This window comes from Myxocyprinus asiaticus, chromosome 12, assembly GCF_019703515.2.
Source record: "Myxocyprinus asiaticus isolate MX2 ecotype Aquarium Trade chromosome 12, UBuf_Myxa_2, whole genome shotgun sequence".
Taxonomy (NCBI): Eukaryota; Metazoa; Chordata; class Actinopteri; order Cypriniformes; family Catostomidae; genus Myxocyprinus; species Myxocyprinus asiaticus.
The window spans coordinates 3,133,287-3,154,894 of record NC_059355.1 but is presented as its reverse complement, the minus strand read 5'-3'; the positions used below and the strand labels follow the sequence as shown (position 1 = coordinate 3,154,894).

The 21,608-nt window shown below is 40.4% G+C and overlaps 1 protein-coding gene across 4 annotated transcripts in view; it reads right to left on the bottom strand.

The window, feature by feature from the left end:
- Window positions 1-409: 409 nt before the first annotated feature.
- The window catches only part of LOC127449373 (disintegrin and metalloproteinase domain-containing protein 23-like), a 36,299-nt gene continuing 15,100 nt past the window's right edge, over window positions 410-21,608 (bottom strand). Inside the window, exons 16-27 of one of the 4 annotated variants that reach the window (XR_007898725.1) lie at window positions 20,970-21,041; window positions 20,707-20,793; window positions 20,451-20,531; window positions 15,247-15,297; window positions 15,078-15,141; window positions 14,856-14,961; window positions 14,590-14,709; window positions 14,320-14,488; window positions 12,066-12,177; window positions 9,181-9,271; window positions 6,623-6,814; window positions 410-1,908 (exon numbers count right to left, since the gene is read on the bottom strand). Coding sequence is in view for 3 of the 4 variants with exons in the window: in XM_051712737.1 (XP_051568697.1) it covers window positions 1,863-1,908; window positions 11,670-11,760; window positions 12,066-12,177; window positions 14,320-14,488; window positions 14,590-14,709; window positions 14,856-14,961; window positions 15,078-15,141; window positions 15,247-15,297; window positions 20,451-20,531; window positions 20,707-20,793; window positions 20,970-21,041 (999 nt within the window). In the remaining variant the exon portion in view is untranslated. Of the gene's footprint in view, window positions 1,909-6,622; window positions 6,815-9,180; window positions 9,272-11,669; window positions 11,761-12,065; window positions 12,178-14,319; window positions 14,489-14,589; window positions 14,710-14,855; window positions 14,962-15,077; window positions 15,142-15,246; window positions 15,298-17,657; window positions 18,741-20,450; window positions 20,532-20,706; window positions 20,794-20,969; window positions 21,042-21,608 lie in introns of those variants that run through there. The other 3 variants (XM_051712737.1, XM_051712736.1, XM_051712738.1) reach the window with 3 other exon arrangements.

Genomic DNA, 21,608 nt, shown 5'->3' with positions numbered 1-21,608 from the left:
ATAACCTTGCTAGCAACACAGTTAAACAGTTTTATTATACTAAAATAAGCTCCAGGACAAATAATTATTTTTCAGGAAAAGTGCATTGCAAAATTCCAGGTTTTCCAGGACACATGGGAATACTGTTAATGTGTGATTTTTAGATGCTGTTGTTTTATATCAGTTATAGATTCTTAATACTATATGTTTTGGATCTTTTTGAATAACTTGATTTGTTTACTTAAGAAAGTCTATTGGATAGAACATGAACATAATGAATTGTAACAGATCTAAAAGGACACACTGACTCAACTAAGTACATTCTGAACTGACAGACATGTCAACAATCGTCAGACTTTATGTTTTCAAACTCTGGATTCTCCTTAACATATTAAGTAAAAAAAAAAAAAAATAATCTCAAAGAGGAAAGTTTTTGTCAAGTTCTTTATTGTCATTATTTTTTTGTTATGGCAATGCTTTCATGGGAACATGAAATGGTTGTAAAAGGGGTCAAGGTTTGGAAGATGAGTCAAAAACCTGATGGTGTAGATCAGTGATGGCATAGAAAAACACCCTCACTTTCTGCTCTTATTTCATTAGCATTGCCCAAAATTAGAGCTCCCTCTACTTCAATAGCCCCGTCCTATTAAAATCAATTAGTGCCTAAATGATACTGTCCCACACAGATGACAATGACATTTGATTTTAAGAAGCTGAGATTTTCATAGAAACATTCATTTTAAGTAATCTGAAGCTTAATATAATGTCAAACATAGATGGCCGAGCATATAAAAGACTGCCTTATAGAGATCAATTTCTCACTTGAGAATTCTTCACCAAACCTTACGGTTTGTGCAATGTTTCCCCTTTGCATAGTAAGTAAATGTTAACTGTTTTCCTTTGACATGCAGATACCTTGAAAAGCGCAGCAGGCTGTGTGGGCTCCGTCCCCAGTGCAATTACATCATGCAGCTCTCTGATTGGCCAGCAACGGCATTCAGGTCAGGGCAGTCCTACAGGGCCCAGCCAGTATAATAGTTTCTTTTTAAAAGGAGAACAGTAATTGACGTCATCAGGCATATACAAGAGTGTGTGCCTCTACCGCACTAGAGTTTATAGGTGATTTTGTTAAGCAGCACTGTAAGCTGCTGGCCAATTGGAACAATTTTTTTCTTTCTCATTTGGGTTGCCTTGTTTTTATTAATACTACAGAAAATGCCTGCAATATAACATGCTGAAATAACAAAACAAACAAACAAACAAACAAAAAACTTTACATTTATGCCTTGAAATGTTTGTCTAAAGCAGATATGAGTCTCAGTGGTCAAGTCTATTCAGCCCCTCAAAACACACATACCATACATAGGTGACCCACCTACTGGAACTGTGACCTATGTGACTATTCTGATACATGTTTGTCTCCAAATCATTCTTATTTTTACTGTTTTTACATTTGACAATATTCATTTTTATGTTCTTCTTGCATTGGTGCCCCTCCACTCCCATGCGAGGTCCACAGCTGAAGCTGGTCATGCCAGGAACGGATCCGGAGGTCAGGGGGTGCGTTAAACGGGAAGTAATGCCCCGATGAGTGGAGTCCCCCGTGGGTACCATCCACTTAGTTATCTGGTTTACTAATGGCTCAGTGTGGATGCTCAGGGTCAGTGGGCAAAGGAACAGGGGCAGCTCTAGGGAAGCAGTTCTACATGACTTCAGATGAAAAATGTTCAATCGTTCTGTCTCTATCGTCTTTTTCTTTCCTTTGTTTATTCAAGTAATGCTAACACTGTCAGCAGAGGTGTTAGCAGCAGGACAGGGTACAGTCCAGCAGGTTCTGATAAAACCCAAGGGCACGCTAGGCAAGGATGCAGTTCTCTTAGCCTTTAGATGGCACTGGCGTTAGGGTCATATCGTCTTTTCTTGACATTTCTTGGTGATAAGGACAAATAGGACAAAACAGAAGAGAGGAGGGGTTAGTGCAGGCAATGCCAGAAACGTCAACATACAACTCTGCTGCCCATCTCAGGCCTGATACCACCTTAACCCACAGAAACCATGCTGAAACGTACTATTTACTATGGCGTCATTAGTTTCTTAATCTGGTAACACTTTACAATACTGTTCTATTCGTTAACATTAGTAAATGCATTAAGTATCATGAACAAACAATGAACAATATATTTTTAACAGCATTTATTCATCTTTGATAATGTTAGTTAATATTAATACATTTGTTCATTGTTAATTCATGTTACTTCATAATGCATTCACTGACATTAATTAAAAAATGTATTAGTATATGCTGAAATTAAAATGAACTGAGATTAATAAATGCTGTAAAAGGTTCATTCATGTCAACTTGATGTTGTTAATTTATGTAAACAAATGGAATCTTATTGTAAAGTGTTACATTTAATCCTAATCATATGTTGTTCTTAACCTGTGTGACTGTCCCTCTTCCGTGGAACACAAAAGGTGAATTTTTGTAGAATATCCTGTCCATTCTTTGAATGAGGAGTGGGGCTGTCAAGCCCCAAAATGACAAAAGAGTGGTTGATTAGACTCATGCATTATTTTCCAAGTCTTCTGAAGACATACGATAGCTTTGTTCAAAGAAGAGAACAAAGTTTAAAGTCGGTGTCACACTAGTCCTTTTCTTCTCTGGTTTTCAGTCGTAAGCTTCATTGACATAACCATTGGCCAGTCGGAGGGAATCAGAGCTTGTGTCTGCCAGCAGGAGTGCATTAACCTTATGCAACCCCGCGTGCACATTTGTGGACGTTGTATTTTGGCTTTGTTATATGCAACACATAATTTAAATCTGACTGAATACCGTTCACAAGACTCTACACTGTCATTTAAGGGTTAAACTTCTGGCGCACCTCATCATGTGACAACAGTGTGACGTTGATTTCCATGAAACGCTCATACGGGCGCAGCGCCAACAAAGGTGTCTCTGGTGAGAAACCGCTTTAATTTTTTTTAGTGAAACAGGTTTGGTTTTAAAGAGGAGTGTCTCTAGTTTCGTTTAATATGCCGCTTTAAAAAATCCATTCATTTTTCGCACATCAGCGCTCTGATAAAGATGAAGTCCACATATGTGGAACATGGGACCTTATTCCATCAAAAGTTAAAAATGTTAGTTATTTTAATTTTTTTCAACTATAACACATCTGTGGTTCATTTAGCTTCATTTTAATGTACATTTTGTTATCACTGTACAATACGGTTCTATTCATTAACATTAGTAAATGCATTCCTATATGTCTACTGTGTATTTTCACATTGAGAATCAATGGGTTCATCCAAAAGCTGAAACATGTTGCTTTCAGAGGCTTTATATGGAGTTAGGATGAAAATAAGGTGCATTTCATACTGTTCTGAGTCAGTCACTAAATAGGGTGCATCCTATAGCTTTCTATGAATAATGAATAATGATATCAGAATGCAGAGGCACAATTGAATGTAATTTATATTGAATGTAATTTCTTTACTCACTGAAAGCTGCATATGGACAGACGTGCTCTATGGCAAGCCTCGAGGGGATAAATACACAATTCACACACTTTCACAAGGTAAAGTTACTCCATGAATCGCATTCTAAGTCACTCTTTTACAATTGTTTATGCTCACGCGGTACTCCTGTTGTTATTTCAGCGAGCTCCATGTGACAGGGAATCAGAGAGAGAGAGTGAGTTTCCATGAGTCTGTTTGTCTGTCACCCCGGCAAGTGTCATACATCCAACTGAAGAGAGAGAGATTTCAGCAAAACAGTCTGCATGTGTGACACCCTCGGCCAAAATCGAGTTGTTTGGAGTCTGCTAATGTGACACCGGCTTAAAACTCACTGATTCAGAATAGAGGGTTGACAGACATACTCACTCCCTCCAACTTTTTGTCCGCTTAAGAAAACGTTCAGATCAAAGCATGGCGTCTTGTCGGTTCTTCAGTGTGAGAAGAGGATCATTGGTCATTATACGAGACCACAGAACCCACCCCAATGACCAAACAATATATGTGGACATCCATTTTTGCTTGTTTATTAGATGCTACTAGTTACAAATCAAAAAGGGACATGGAAAATGCACACAGCAGTCACACTCGGGTCTCAGGAGGTTAATGACGTGAAGGACTCAATTCCATCTCAACTAATGGCTCTAACAACTGGAAAAGGACTTCCATTGTGATGAAAGACTAAAAAATTGTTTGGTCACTGGGGTGGGTCCTGTGGTCTCGTACAAGACAGCATGCTTTGATCTGAACGTTTCAGTATGTCTGTCAACCCTCCTCTATTCTGAATCAGTGAGTGTTAAGCCGGCGTCACACTAGCAGACTCCAAACAACTTGATTTTGGCCGAGGGTGTCACACATGCAGACTGTTTTGTTGAGATCTCTCTCTCTCTCTTCAGTTGGAGGTATGACACTTGCCGATTAAGAATAGTGCAGTCTCAGCGCAGTCAGAGATGCTTCAATGAGGTGCGAGAGAGACTGAAACAGCCCGTTTCTCTATCGAGAAAAATGGACATAAATGGACATAACTGTAATATACCAATATCTATTGGAATAAAATTGAGAGCATGTGTATCATAAGGAAATCGAACCATGATATTGTGATGTATTGCAATATATTGTATCGTGACATATGTACAGGTATCATATTGTGAGGTGGCTAGCAATACCCAGCCCTAGTGTGAATTGTGTATTTATCCCTTCGAGGCTTGCCGTAGAATGCGTATGTCCATAAGTAATGAAATTATGTTCAATAAAACAAGACTGCTGTGCCTTAGTGTAGGAGAAAAACATAGGAAAAATGTTCTCTCATCATTTACTCACCCTCATGATCTCCCAGGTGTGTATGACTTTCTTTCTTCACCAGAACACATTTGAAGAAAAACAGAAAAATATCTCAGCTCAGTAGGTCCATAAAATGCAAGTGGATAGTGATCAGACCTTTAAAGCTCCAAAGATCACAGATAGTCAGCATAAACGTCATCCATACAACTCCAGTGGTTAAATTAATGTCTTCTAAAGCGACATGATCGCTTTTGGTGTGAAAATTACCAATATTTAAGTACTTTTTAACTCTAAACCAATGCTTCCGGTCAGCAGCTGCATATGCATTTATGAGTGGGCGGAGTTCACGTGGTCCTCGTGTGACGTATTCGCGTTGGCATGTTGTGGACGTAATCTCACGTTCTCCTCTCAGTTGAGACATCAAGGAGTTGTATGGATGACGTTTATGCTGACTGTCTGTGATTTTGGGAGCTTCAAAATCTGATCACCATCCACTTGCATTTTAAGGACCTACTGAGCTAAGATATTTTTCTATTTTTCTTCAAATGTGTTCTGGTGAAGAAAGAAAGTCATACACATCTGGGATATCATGAGGGTGAGTAAATGATGAGAGAATTTTCATTTTTGGGTGAACTATCCCTTTAACAAACTGGACTGGTCCTCGCGTTCATTGCAGGTTTTTGCACAGTTAGGCTACAGTCTTTTCTGTCTGTCCAAGTATACATAACACAATGCGTAATCGAATATTTCAAGGAAGGATGTCAAATAAGGTGAGTCCAAAACACGGTGAGTGTCACCTCTGTTTTTCGGAGTATGTGCACAATGCAGAGGCCAGTTGTGGTCCGATTAACCTACTATCGCATTTTCTAGGACTGCTAGTCTGACTTTGCAAAAAACATTTTTGCTGGACTAAAGCATTTCCATGACATTTAAAAAAGATTAATTACTGTTTTAATCTGAAATCGAACGTTTATAGTGCATGTAAATGTACTGACTCAATAATCAGGCCTCAGCGGTTTACAGCTCACTAGATGGGAAGATTATCAGTAAAAAATGACTTAAAATTCGGTATGTTCCTTACACAAAGTTATCATATGATTTCAAATGATTTTAAATATGGCACACAAATCATTTAGACCACTTTTTTTTTTTTGTCATTTTGGAGCTTGACAGCCACAGTCCTCATTCACTTTCATTATATGGAAAAGAGTGGATGTTCTTCAAAAAGTGTACTTTTTGTGATCCACAGAAGAAAGCAAATTATACCCGTTTGGAACGACAATGATGACGGACGAAGAGGATGAGTAAATGATGACAGAATTGTAATTTTTTGGGTGAGCTATTCCTTTAATCATTTAAAAGGATTTATAAAAATGTCAGTTATCCATAACATTTTTGTCTTCCATGAGGACATGTCATTCTAACACTGTTGGGTTGCGGTGGGTAAAAGCGGCACAGAGTGTCCCTTCATTGACTGTGGGTGAGTATGTGTTAGAAAGACATCAAGGAATGTGCAAAAGAACATTACCTCCAAGGAGATAACACTAACATAGACATAGTAAACAGCAAGAAAGAGTGTACAACATCGAGGGTCAGAAAAGGACGTCACACCCACAACATGAACGACGACGATACAACCAGGAACAACACTAAAGGCAACAAGAACTGCAACAACATCAACAACGACAGGGGTTTGACACAACCTCCCCATAGTGTGGCTTGATGTGGGGCATCCCAGCAGTTTAACATGCACCTGTCCATAGAGAGGTTAGGTGGAAGACGCCACTATCGCTGTGTAGGGGGGTGTTGGGGGTAGCATGCAGGTGCAGTGCAGCGCATGTGTCTGTACCAGGTCTCTGTGAAGCAGGCAGTAAAGGCAGCGGTGCCGGGCGAGTCCGGGTGGGGGGTGAGGGCTCTTGATCTGTTCTAGGTTTTCAGGGGGGCCCAGGGCCTTCCGGGAGATAAGAGGGCGTGGCAGCCAGCCATGGCACAAAGGCTGCCTACGACACAACCTCCACCCCTCTCAGCTTAAACTCTCACCCTTTCAGACAACGGAGGGGGGATTGAGAGAGAGATCACGGCGAGGAGAGCGGGTCAAAAACTCGTCATCCCTTCCCACCCCATCAACCCACCCCAACCAAACCTGCTTCTCAAACCAAGGAAAACAAAAAACACCCCTCCCTTCACATAAGGTGAGCCCAGCCTTTATGCGATGCTCTGATAGCACTCCGGTTTAGCTCTGGCTTGGTGCCAGTCTGTATGCAAACTCTAAATGGGCTCAATCAAGATGCTATGTGCAGACAAGCATGCTGTGGTGAGCAAAGTCCTCTTTGAGCATGAATGGTCAGCAGGTCTCAAGGCTAGGCCAAAACATCCACTTAACACTGCATTATGTTTCATTCGGTGAACATGAGTCTAAGCTGGCATTGGTGTCAACCTGCCAAATGGCTTTACATGTCTGCTCTCGTTTATTTCTTAAAGGTACACTGCGGAATTCTGGGCTCTCTATCGACATATGTGGTTGAAACATCAGGAGCAATTGGTACATTTATACGATAGTTGTGCATCAGCACTACTGTACTGTTTGGAGGAATCTGATGGTTTAACCTTGTGCGACATGTGTGGACGTTGTATTTTGGCTTTGTGATACATAACGCATAATTTAAATGAATTAAAACCAACAGAATACCGTTCACAAGAATCTATACTGTCATTTAAGAGTTAACCTTCTGACGCACCGCGTCATGTGATACAACAGCATGACACTGATTTGCAGGAAGCGCTCCTTCAGGCGCAGCGCCAACAAAAGTGCCTCTAGTAAGAAACGTCTTTACGTTTTTTGATTGAAACCTGTTTGGTTGTAAAGAGAAGCATCTCTAGTTTCTGACTTTCTATAGCTTGTTATTACTTAAAATTGCACAACTTAAGCCCCTTTCACACCGCAAGCGGCATCGTGTGAAGAAGCGACATGATCCCATTCATTTTCAATGAGAGCACAGCGACTTACACAAGCTGTCGTGACCATTGGCGACAGAGATCACTGTGGGGAGCGACAGAATTTTTATTTTATGCAAATGACGAGTGACATTCACGTGTGACTACCAATGAGAGTGAAGACTTAGTCCCGCTGTCCACATATGTGGACATAAAATTTTTAGGAAAACTATTTGCTCTAGAATTTTTTAGTTTTTTTGCTTGTTTATTAGGTGCTACTAGTTACAAATCAAAAAGGGAAATTTAAAATGCACACAGCAGACACGTGGGGGTCTCAGGAGGTTAAGGTATACCCATGGTTGCCTGTGATCACCAGATTAGAATGGATCTGACAAGCCACACAAGGAATAACTGACAGTAAGAAGACTGAAACATTTTTATCTAAGCAAGTAGCATACTGTAGCCAGACCTTCTTTTCTTTGTTTACGGACATGACGTAAACACTCAAAGACGAATGACGGAAACCTGAAATTTCCTAGCAAATTGAACCTGACAGCTGAGAGTGTAAATCACTATTGTAGGTTAACCGTTATGAATTGCCGGGGTAAGGCAAGAACATGGTTTTGAACACAGATTTTTTATTTTTTTACCAGCTCAATAATGGCAAGTTGTTCATGCTTAATAAAAAATTCACTGAGAAATCCTGCGTAGTGTACCTTTAAACAAGTTGCTAATCTATATTCAGAGACTTTGAGACCAAATGCAAAAATGCACCTATTTGATGTTCCTTCTTGCACACATGACATCCTGCAAAAATTGAACTGCCGTCGCAGGGATCTTTTAAGGAAGCATACAAAGTAACTTTGTCCAACAATTCCCACCTTGCTATAATAACTGATATTTTACATTTACATTAGTTAGCAGAAAAAAACTACACATCAGTCTTGTCTATGTTATTGTCTGAAGTTCATAACTGTCATTACACATTGCACAGTATCCATTTTTACCATTTGGCTTGCATGCATGTAAAGCAATGGGCCACTCTGCAAGAGGTTCTGCTACAGTCTACTGAGGGTTAAATCAATTGTGTTACTACAACTTTATGAGGACATGTACTAAAACTGTGGTCAGGTGTTTTAGGGATAAGACATTTTCTATAGTGTGCAAAACACATTCACATAAATAAGTTACAAGCTGTAAACCCCCCCTCCCCCCCATACAATTTCATATATTGTTGATAAAAAAAATAAAAAGCAGTAAAGCTGACAAATCAGTCTTTATATAGTACCAGGTACGCAGCTTAGCATGTACAACCTTAAACATCTGTTGTCTGTAGCAGAAGCCCAGGCCCTTGAAAGTGAGTGTTCAGTGGTATGTGTTGTGTGTATTTCTGCCAAAGTGTGTGTAAGTATTTGTGTAAGTGAGCCTGTTCCAGGCTGGCAGGCAATAGGAAGCATGCGGTGCAGCTCTTACTTAAATCCCCATCCCGTCCCCCCCAGCACTATGGCTGCCATCAGGATGGCCCCTGCGATGGAGCCTATGATAAGGTTGGTGGCGCTAGGACCTGCAGAAGGGCATGATGGGAGAGAAACATGATGTAAGCCGCAGGGGGCACCTGCACAGCATGCAGGGTTTACACATCAAATGCTGGAGTTCACTTTTGTTATACACTCTTTTGGTCAAGTGGTTATTCAGGATGCGTGTGACAAAGGAAAAGCTCATTTTGCATAGGAATCCATAGGGTAGATTTCGCTGATCTTACACTTGTAGGACTCTGATAGTATAGTGTCTGTGTGTGGGATGTTATTGGACATGGGTGGGCAGAATTTAGGGGCTGCAGATGTACTGGCTTTGGCACAGGGTAGCGGCACAAGTAAGATCTAAAAGCACCGTGCTGTTTTGAGTTACCCAATATATACACAGGACTGACAAATACAAATGCACAAACACACACACACACACACACACACACAAATACAGTTTATTGTTCAACAAAAGTTCCCCCCAAAAAATTAAAATTGGTGCAAAACGTGGGACTTTTAAGTATAAACAAGCCTGAAACACACGGGGACTCTTATTTTGAAATTACGAAATTATGAAAAAACTATCAGCAAGTATCGCCATAGATTTTTGCTGATAATTATAGTTCCAAAAGGCAACTATCGGCACCGATTAATCTGTAAAACCGATATATCGGTCTACCTCTAGTACACACTACATGATTTTCACGGTCCTTTACAATTGTTGCTTGTCAGAGTGTACGATATGATCCCAGTGCAACATGATCACACAGGAAATCCACATGCTGCTTCCGAATATGCATGTACTCTTGAATTGATGGCATCCCCATCAGACATTTTTATCACACATCAATTAAAACCTGTTCACCTTTCCTTGTGGCGCTACTGAAACGTGTACTGAAGACACGGCTTCTGGTCCCGAGAAAACCAAGAAGTACTTGCATTCATTTAGAGACACATGTTCAGGACCCGTGGAAATCAGGAAGTAATCGCTTTCACATAAATAATGGGTTGCATTTTTGCTCTAAAAATAAAAAACTGATGGTTATGCTTAGGGCTGGGGTTTGGGTCAGGGAGTAGGGCTAAAAAAATATGCATTCCTGTTGACTGTATTACATCATTAACAACTAAAAATACAACTTGCTTTTGGCGCCACTCTGTGGACAGTTATCATTTAGCACCTCAACAACAATTACAGCTTTGGCCACTGGGGTCAGTGTTTAGAAATTCAGTACGCACAGACCAATTTCAGCAGCCGAATTCACAGTGTGATCAGTCTGCCTAATTAGATCTTGGGTAAAAGCCATGGCACACTGTGCAACATTATGTCAGATTGGGATTTGGTCCCATTCATCAGTGACAGCATTGAATAGGTGCTTTACATCTTCTGGCTGTCGTAGGATAAACAACTGTGATGCAAAAACACTGCGCAAAGATTCAAGGCAATTAATCGGCCGTCAGTGAACGTATCACACAAAGTGATGAAGACAACAGATGACTTTGCCCTATGACGAGAGAAATGTTTTTGCATGGCAAAATCGCATGGTATGAAGAGTCACGGAGAAGGCAATCCCATAATGTATTGCGACGAGCTCAGTAAAAAAAAATTCAAGATGGTGGTAAGAACTGTTGACTATAAATAACCTTATATATGTATTATTTATTGTTAACTTTATTAGAGTTTTGCACCATTAGCTTAGCATCATGCTAACTTCAAACTTAAAAATTTTTTTTATAGTATTGAAATCAATCGCCAATCAGTTAATTGAGTCGAGTCTCCCATGAGGAGCGTTATTTTTTTTTTAGCTTTGCCAAGTTTCCAAGATGGTTAGGATGCTGCCTTATAAGTCAGCTGCCTACATAGGTAGTATGCACCGAAGTAGCTCACTAGGTTTTGGAACAGATGTACAGACTCACAAAGGAACACTAACTTACAAACATACTCATCATGAACTTTCACCCACTCACGCACCCATCAGACCTAGTTAGAGTTGAATATTTAGCTCGGCACAGAAAGTGGGCCAATTCTTAGGGGATTTTATGTCAGTAAAGACGCTACAGTCTCTTCGTATGTCAGTGTCAGTCGATGTTTTTCCACCTTTGGAATCCTTTTCCTTGTTCTTGTTCATCTCCTGGTCTCTTTTGTCTGTTTATATAAATGCCCCACATGGACCAGAGAGGGAAGCACCGCAACACTCCATAACACAGGGCGAGAATCAAAATATCCACCATAATAGCAGCCAGGGGAGAGGAGAAAATAAGAGATATACCCATCAATCAGTCCATTAATTACACGACATAGAAAAAATTACAGGGCACCATCACATTCAACACAACGGACAAAGCCACTGGGAGAACATGTACACACAACCGCACACACAGGGGATCACACGATCTCCCTCTTGCTGGGGGAGTGCTATTAAAGGGTTAAGAGGTGCTTACTCTATTCCCCACCCTGTGCCTCCAAAAATCACCCCCAGGGCCAGAATGGTCCCTGCCACTGCCCCTATCAGCCTGTTTGTGGCCACGCTCACTGTGCAGAGGAAATAGGGGTGATTCAGCAGAGAAAATGTCACTCAAGTCCCCATTTTCAAAAAAACAAACAAAAAAACAAAACACATGTACACGTACTAGTGTCTGTCAAATTCTTGTGAGTGGATAGGGAAAATCCTGATGTAAAAAATGGGGCACCACAAAAGTCGATGATCTTTGGAAGTGACTTTGCAGTGGCTTGATAAGACTGGCGTTAATCTGTATGTATGAATTTGAGCAATAGGCTGTAAATTTTGTGTATTTTTTTTTTTTTTTATGTTTAAAGAGTTAGGAGAGGTCACGAACCCTTGGGACCCGGGTCCTCGATGACAGGTGGCTCTTTTGGGGGGTCGTGCATGCTGCAGTCAGTCCCTGCCCAGGTAGCATCGCATGTGCAGGTTGCTTCATTATTGCACACCTGAAGAGGGACACATTACTGTATCACTGATGTACAATATCATTGATGATGCATGAAACCTAATAAAAAATCTAAATATTTTAAGATTTTTTGAAGAAAATGGGAGTGGTGCTTGCCCATTTTACTATGCTAGGTTGTTATGGGTGGTTGCAATGCAGTTGCTGAGGTGTTTTAGAGTGTTGCTATGCGGTTGATAGGGTGAACTGGGTGGTTGATAAGTGGTTGATTATTGGACCAAGTCCAAAAACTTGATATTCTGGTCCCTGGAAGTTTATGAGTTTTTTATCATCCACCACATCAAAACAGTAATGCTTTCCTCTGCAAGTCATTTCCATTTTTATACGGCTAGATACTGGATATACACAACATTGTAATATTTTTCAGTTGCAGTGGAACAGAACGTCATTAATCTGGTTTACTGAATTCAATTCCTGGATTAAAATCTGTGAGTGGATTTCTGTATTTGGTGTCTTGAAATTCAAGCAGAATTATTTTCAATGCTGACTGTGGTGTTAAGCCCAAAGTACACTTCGGTCAGGCGCGAATGCTGGGCGTCTGCGTACAGGACGCGTAATGCAAATTTTGTCATCAGAAGAGTGCTCGAGCACTGGACGCTTGTGGCCCAGTTTTTCTTCATGTGCATACTCTGAACGTGTAGTATACGCATGCACCTGGTACTATTTGCACTAATTAGTAGGGATGGTACAATATATCGAATTTCGATATATCGTGAACCAAACAAAATAAATAAAAATGACGAACCATATCTAGGGAAATCTTGATATTTCGAAATGTGAAACATTGTTTTCTGTCCATGTGATCATAAATGAATATGACCCGTCAAACATCATAATCTCACAATCATGATCATAAATCTTTACCCATACTGCGCTTTTTTTCTACACTGTTTACAGAGTTCACACAAGTGCTTAAACTGCCTGAATTTAGGTTTTTAGAAATGTAAGTACTGGAATACCTGAAAAATTGCCTTATTTTGTTAAAAAGTGCTTGAGATTAAAACGGGCCATTTCTGCCATGTAATGTGTGTCCATCAAAGATGAAATCCCGCACTCCACTTTAATTGAATAATGTGTCTTTTAACATCCTTTCTGTTCTTTACAGTCAGAAAAAATGTAAAAATAAACATTAATTTTGATCACAAATTGCACGGATGCACTAAAAACAAGACTTCCCTCTCGTTAATGATGAGATGCACATTAAACTCTTAAAGTGACAGTACCATAATAGCGCTTGTTATACAAATGAATGTAAACTTAATGTTATAACTTGTAAATTGTACACATTATTTCAAACATTGACGGCTTGTATCATTATTATAAATACAATTTCAAGAAATAATCTGAATTGACAGAATGTAGAATTTTATATTTTCAAAAAGTTAAAATGTGATAATAATCAAGACAAACAAATTATTAAAAAAAATATCCTAAATGTTTTCACATATTTTTCAGGACAGGTTCTGTTCAGCTCTATTGCTTGTTCTGCACCTGATCAGCCTAAATACAGCCCACTATTTTTGAAGGCTTATTGTTTGTGATCTTTTCTTATAGTGAAAGGTATATGAGAAACTCTATTATTTAAACTTTGAAGATTTATATTGTGTATTAAAGAACTTTAATTTGATGAGAAATTAATTATAATGTTCATTTTGAGCAAGCATTTAAAAAAGAAAAAAATACAAACATTTGCTGCCATACTTTGTCATTTAAGTGTTATTACATCAAATCGAGATAATATCGAATTGTGAACATCAGTTTGTGTATTGAACCGAATCATGAGATAACTATATAGTCCCATTCCAACTAATTAGTGGGTCTACAAGGTGGCAACACTCACAATTGAGATGTTGCTGTCACTAAGAAGCACTAGACATGAGCAGACGAAGGTACAAACAACAACAGTGGATGTGCACGCCAAGATCATGTCTGTGATGAGGTTAGGAGGTACAGTACCTGCATTTGTATAACTCGAATCCAGTATCTCTTAGCAGTCGAAGCGTGCACTATTGAAAGGCTTGTGTTCTACTGTACGCAGACGCAAAGCGTTCACGTCAAAAGCGAAGCATACTTTGGGCTTTAGACTCGTCTGAGCAGCAGCGAGTGACAGATGGTGATCACTCACGCCGTGAGAAGAGCAGACGCGACCACTCGGGCCAGACGGACACGCTGTGAGGTTCAGGGAGGAGATGGGTAGACATTTCCGCTCAAGGCACATCATAGAGGGGCCACACGGCGTACCGTCTTCCACATACCCTAGATCAGTGTCATCATCCAACACCACGTGTCCCCCGCTAAGGAAGAGGGAAAAGTAGAAAATGGCAAGTATTTTAATGAAGATTCATGAAATTATACAAAACTTCAAAGAAAAGTTGCAGAGATCAAAGAAACAGACCTGCAGTCCACCAGTCGCCCCTGATGGTTAAAGGTGGTGGGAGTGATGTCGCCTTTCAGGGTCCCAATCTTTGGACTTCTCCCAATATTGGAGCAGAGTAGGTACCCACAGAACACATCGCTGAAAATGTACAAGATCGGGAATACATTTTAGATGATTTTTTAAATTTTTTTTATCATACATTAATGAAGTTTGACCTTTTTTCCAGTTCATACCTGTTGTGCCAAGTCTCATAGTCCCCAAATAATTAGGGGAACTGAACTTACTGTTTGCTGCAGGGGACCCGTTTGTCTCCATTTCTCCCACAGTTCCCTTTTTCTGTCCCCTCTGTATTTAACTTTTCATAGCAGTGCTTCTCTGACCCTCCAGCCTCTGAGAGAAAGAAAGAGAAAGAGCATTGGAGAAAGAGAAAACGCAGTTTAAAATGAGAGGGTAGAGTAAATATTGTGATTGATAACAAGTGCTCTCAAGGCATCAGTGTCACTCACTTGGACCCCAGATGTATTTGCACTGACTGTCCCGGGTCTTACATTCACCACTATAACAACGGCCCTGGAAACAGCAGCATCCAGGAGATGGATGAATAGATTAAATACATTATCATGAAAAATTATCTAAATATTGTTTAGCCATGCATGTAGTTGAGAAAGTTCTGACCTGATTGAGCTGGCAAGGGTAGCCATCTTGTTTATGAAGATTAGGGGGGCACTGGGGGATTAACACAGATATTTACTCAGTATTATTAAAGTGAATAATACACACTGCAACACTGCAATCCAAGGAATCTTAATTGCTAAGATTCAGTAGTGCAATTTTAGACTTTGCTTAATCATTGAATGTACAACATTTACATACTGAAAACATACTGAACATAAGTGCTAACCTAAAAAAATGGGCTTCATGTGGTAACATCTAAATTAACTGGTTTGATTCAAGTCAAGAATATTATTTGACATGCCTGAATCAACCTGAATACATTAGGTTACCCCAACAAAACACATTTTAAGGGTTAGATCAAGTAGAAATAGCTCCTTAAAGGGATAGTTCACCCAAAAATGAAAATTATCTCATAATTTACTCACCTTCATGCCATCCCAGATGTGTATGACTTTCTTTCTGCAGAACACAAATGAGGATTTTTAGAAGTATTTCTCAGCCCTGTTGGTCCTCACAATGCAAGTGAATGGGTGCCAACATTTTGAAACTCCAAAATCCACATAAAGGCAGCATAAAAGTAATCCATATGACCCCAGTGGTTAAATCAATAACTTCAGAAGTGATATGATAGGTGTGGGTGAGAAACAGATCAATATTTAAGTCCTTTTTTACTATAAATTATCCTCCCTGCTCAGTCAATTTCAACTTTACTTTCACTTCCTCATTCTTCTTCTTGAGCTTTTGGTAATTCACATTCTTCATGCATATCGCCCCCTACTGGGCAGGGAGGGGAATTTATGACAAAAAATGACTTAAATATTGATCTGTTTCTCTCCCACACCTATCATATCATGTCTGAACACATGGATTTAACCACTGGAGTCTTATGGATTACTTTAATGCTCCTTTTATGTGGATTTTGGAGTTTCAAAATGTTGGCACCCATTCACTTGCATTGTATGGACCTACAGTGCTGAAATATTCTTCTAAATATCTTAATTTGTGTTCTGCAGAAAGAAAGTCATACACATCTGGGATGGCATGAGGGTGAGAAAATGATGAGAGAATTTTCATTTTTGGGTGAACTGTCCCTTTAAGTTAACAATTAGACTATAACAGTTCTCTTATTCACAATTCATTATAATTCCTAAAAAGTGTCAAAACTGCAGGCAGACTGGGATTTAGTGAATAACATGCCTTCTGTTATGGCAGTTATAACTGGCTGATAGTGAGGTTTGGGGGTGTATTGTGTGAAAAATCATCATCACTGTAATTGTCATCTCACAGCTGTTACATCCTATTGACTAAAGTGGAGATCCTTCTCTGATGACACACTGCTGAGGTATGGCTCACTCTTGGGACGCTGTTATTTGTGTACCCATTGCTTACTACTATATATTATAGTAAACACACACTGAGCACTTAATTAGGAACATTATATTTATATTGGGTAAGGCCTCCCTTTGCTCTCAAAACAGCCTCAATTATTCATCGCATATATACCACAAGATGTTGGAAACATTCCTCTGAGATTCTGGTCCATGTTGACATGATTGCATCGTGCAATATCTGCAGATTTGTCAGCTGCACATTCATGCTGCGAATCTCCCGTTCTACCACATCCCAAAGGTGTTCTATTGGATTCAGATCCGGTGACAGGGAAGGCCAGTGAAGAACAGTGAACTCAATGTCATGTTCATGAAACCAGTTTGAGATGACTTTTGCTTTGAGACATGGTGCATTATCATGCTGGAAGTAGCCATTATAAGATGGGTAAATTGCAGCATGAAGGGATGCACATGGTCAGCAACAATACACAAATAGGCTGTGGCATTCAAACGATAATTGATTGGTATTAACGGGCCCAAAGTGTGCCAAGAAAACATTCCCCACATCATTACACCACCACCAGCCTAGACTGTTGACACAAGGCATGTTGGGTCCATGGATTCATGCTGATAGTGCCAAATTCTGACCCTACCATCTGTGTGCCTCAGCAGAAATCAAGATTCATCAGACCAGGCTATGTTTTTCCAGTGTTTTGGTGAGCCTGTGTCCACTTCAGCCTCATCTTTCTGTTCTTGGCTGACAGAAATGGAACCCGACACGGTCTTCTGCTGCTGTAGCCCATCCGCCTCATGGTTTGACATGTTGCACATTCTGAGATGCTATCTGCTCACCACAATTGTACAGAGTGGTTATCTGAGTTACCGTAGCCTTTTTGTCAGCTTGAACCAGTCTGGCCATTCTCCGTTGACCTCTCTCATCAGCAAGGCGTTTCTGTCTGAGGAACTGCAGCTCACTGGATGATTTTTGTTTTTGGCACCATTCTGAGTAAACTTCAGAGCAGGGATCGGCAACCTTTTTGACATGGAGTGCCATTTTTTATTTTCCTGGTCAATGGCTGTGCTGAAAAAACTTGTTTATTTTTCATTTCAAATGATATTATCAGCATAACAGTTTGAGTAAAAATGTTTTGCACAACCCGATGATTATGATATAATCATGATCCTGCATGTGAATTTTCAGAGCATTTTAAGTGCTTTAATGAAAGAAAACCTGTCCTTTTGTACAAAATGAGTTAACATCAGTTATTGTCACAAATTTGCTTATTTGATTACTGATCACATTGTGTGGAATCTTAAATATTTCTTGTATTATGTCATACGTTTTTCAAAATCATGCAGAGGGGTAATCATTAGCACACAAGCAACAGCGAGAGAGGAGCATGATATTTTATTTATATGACTGCATTCCAATCTACATCTTGATGTGATCCTTCCTTATGATCATGCAACGTGTTTTCACCATCTGAATGGGAGATTGTAAACGCATAAAGGACAGGCGAGGAAGAGGCGGGAACCGGCTGAACAGTAAACATAAAGTTTAATGGTAAACTTAAAACCAACATAAAGCACGGGCGCGAGCGTCTCTCTCTCTCTCTCTCGAACCGGCGCCCCCGGCCGCTGATCAGCTGATTCAGTGCCGGCCGTGCTCCATCACGGCCTGGGCACGCCCTCCTCCTCATCACAAACCTCCCCTGCCCGATTCAGGCCGGGGTGCCACCGGTCTGACTAACTCCCCCCCATCTCTGGGGGGGAGACGCTGCCCTTCCGGCTGTTCTGTCAGCCGGTGGCCCACCCCGCCTCCTGGGGGGAGAGACGAGGGGAGGCATGGGGAGAGGGACAGGGCGAGTGGAGACACAGACATAGAGAGAGAGAGGAGAGAGAGAAGAAATTGCTCGCCAGCTCCCAGATGCGCTGTCGCCCAGTCCACAACCGCTCCTCTGCCCTCTGGTGGACGCCAGCTCGCTCCTCCCCCGGCGAACGGAATCGCTCCTCCCCTTCTCGGCAGACGGCCGGATTTCTCCGGCTCTCGGCAGCCGGCAACGACCCCTCCATCCTTTCAGACGGCCGCGGCTGCTCTCCTGGCGGATGGCAGCGGCGAGGACTCCGCAACAGCACATCCCTCCTCCTTCCCGGGTTTCGGCACCACTGTAACACATAAAGGATGGGCCAGGAGGAGGCAGGAACCAGCTGAACAGTAAACATAACGTTTAATGGTAAACTTAAAACCAACATAAACAACCCGGCCACGCCCTCCTCGTCGTCACAGAGACTAAACAGTATTAAAGTGTGATGAGACTCGACACAAGCTGATCAACTTTTTAGCTCTTTTGGTGAATCGCATCTGCAAAACCCTAAAACTTCATTTCCAGGTTTAATTTATATTTTGAATAGACTTGAAAAGATTTTTGAACCCCATGATGTGGGTTTATGTTTTCTCTTTTAATCGATTAATGTAATTCTGAGTGTGACCGTTGTTTAAGGACAGTGTACCTGTATGTTGGGTTGGAAATCTTAAGGATTAAAAGTGGTGTTTTCTTTATTACATCATGTGTTGTTCTGAATGCAAAAAGAAACAAATGCGAGTCTCGTCACACTTTAACAGTGTTTAGACTCCCATTCAGCTGCGATCATGAGGAAGGATTACATCAAGATGTAGATTGGAATGCTGGTGTGTAATTCATATAAATAAAATAGTCTACTCCTCTCTCACAGTTGCTAGCGAGCCAGTGATTACCCCTCCGTGTGTCAATGGTTGCCGACCCCTGCTCTAGAGACTGTTGTGCGTGAAAATCCCAGGAGATCAGCAGTTACAGAAATACTCAAACCATGCCACGTTCCAAATCACTGAGATCACATTTTTTCCCCATTCTGATGGTTGATGTGAACATTAACTGAAGCTCCTGACCCATATCTGATGATTTTATGAACTGCACTGCTGCCACACGATTGGCTGATTAGATAAATGCATGAATAAGTAGGTGTACAGGTGTACCTAGAAAAGTGGTCAATGTGTGTATATTATAGTATATACTATATAATATATTTAAGAGAAAAAAACAAATATACAAACTAGAGAAATCACAGAAAAACCATAGAACTTTAGCTCTGGTTAATTTGTAATGCAAAAGACATTTTAAAAACATCTATTTGAAAAAGTTAGCTTTACAGAATTAAAAATTATAGAGAAAAAACTAATTCTGCCTAAAATTTGCTTTTTTCATTAAAATATAATGCTTTCACTAAATAATGTAGTTCAGTTAGGACAACTCTCGGAGCAGTTTATAAAAGCTTTTATTAATGTAAATGACTTTAGGAGTAGGCTTGGCCTTGGTGGACTAGATCTGCTTTACGCACGTTGGTGCTGTTGTTGCTTGACATCAGTCAGTATACTACTGCTGTTGGAAACATGCTGCATCTAACACAATAGAAGCATGCTGCTGCTGCTGCTGCTGCTGCTGAACAAAATCACTTAACCCCTCCAACGTAATGCTGATCTAGACCAGTGAATCTGGGGAGGAGGAGGGTGAATGCTTTGCAAGGCTGCGACGCTGGACTTCATTTGAAGCTGTTGTGATGAGTACCAGTTTTATACGTTTTGACAGAAGGGTGTAATTGCCTGATTGGTTTATGCAGAGGCGTGTCAGGTACTGAACCTATCAGCCTGTGCCATGTAAAGTTTCCTAAATGAACTTAATAGGACATTTATTTGAAAAATGCAGAAAAAGCAGAAATCATCTTTGTCCCTGCACTTTCTATTCAAACCTGATATGCTGTTTCCCCTTTAAAATCATGGTTTGATCTCTCTGACATCACATTACAGGGAAGTTGTTAGAAAGTTAGAAAAAAGAACAAAACCTGTCCCGAGTCTCCTGAACAAGTCTCTGATATGTCACAATCATTCACGGCATATCGACAGCTGTATCCCCGAGGGTAAAACTGAGAGAGACAGGGATTGTGAGAGACATGAAACAACTGATCAGTCCATTATAATTTGTATATATTAATTATAATGTGTATATCCAATGTAATGTAAACGTATAAAAGGTCCACAGTTGAGTATAGTTTGGAGGAATTTATGATCAATGGGTGAGGAAGATTTGAAGTGTCTCACCAGGCACGTGCCGTTGCAGCAGGGGCCGTCACTGCAGTGAGCTCCATTAGATAATGAACACTTTTTACAGCAGTTTTTATAGCATTCCTGTTAACGACACACACACACAGAAAGACAAACATATGCACACACAAACATAAATGTCTAGTAGGATAAACAAACAGGACTTGCATTCTCAGAAAATAATTCTTTTACATATGAAAGTATTTTCTGAGTTTCTTCCTATCATTATTTGTAACAAAAAGGGTTAAAAAAGTGCTCACCATTCGGGCCCCACAGTCACATTCCTCTCCCACTTCCACATAACCATTCCCACATTCTGTAGTCTCAAAAAGCTGCCAACACACAAAATACACAAATGTTTTATGCAGCACCATGCCCAATGTAGGTTTTAGCTACGGGGTCGCATAAGGATTGATGTCAGTGAACATTATCAATGAATAATGACTGAAATCTCAGTCTGTTCCTCACACTAAGCTATCATATGGCTTCAGAAGACTTGGAATATAGCGTTATATGGACTACATCTTTGGTAGGGTACAATGGGACTTTTTCCTGGTCAAAATGTTTTAATTTGTGTGAAAAGAAATATTAACAGAAGATTAAAATGTACATTTAAAATTTAAAAACAAGGTGGCGAGGGGGCCTTTTACCCTACACTTTGGGTAAAAGGCCCACACACTTGGTGTAAAAGGCCCCCATAGTAGTAAGGGGAGAGTGGGGTAAGATGAGCCACACTGTGTATCTAGGCAACTGTACATACTGTATTTTTAGTCATGTGACCTTGTAATCAGAAAGTATCCATCATTACTAACTAGCTGTGAAGAAAAGCACATAGGAAAAGAGGTTTTTGCTGGCCAAAGTAACTTTTTTACATAGGAGGTTTTTTGATTGTTGTGCCC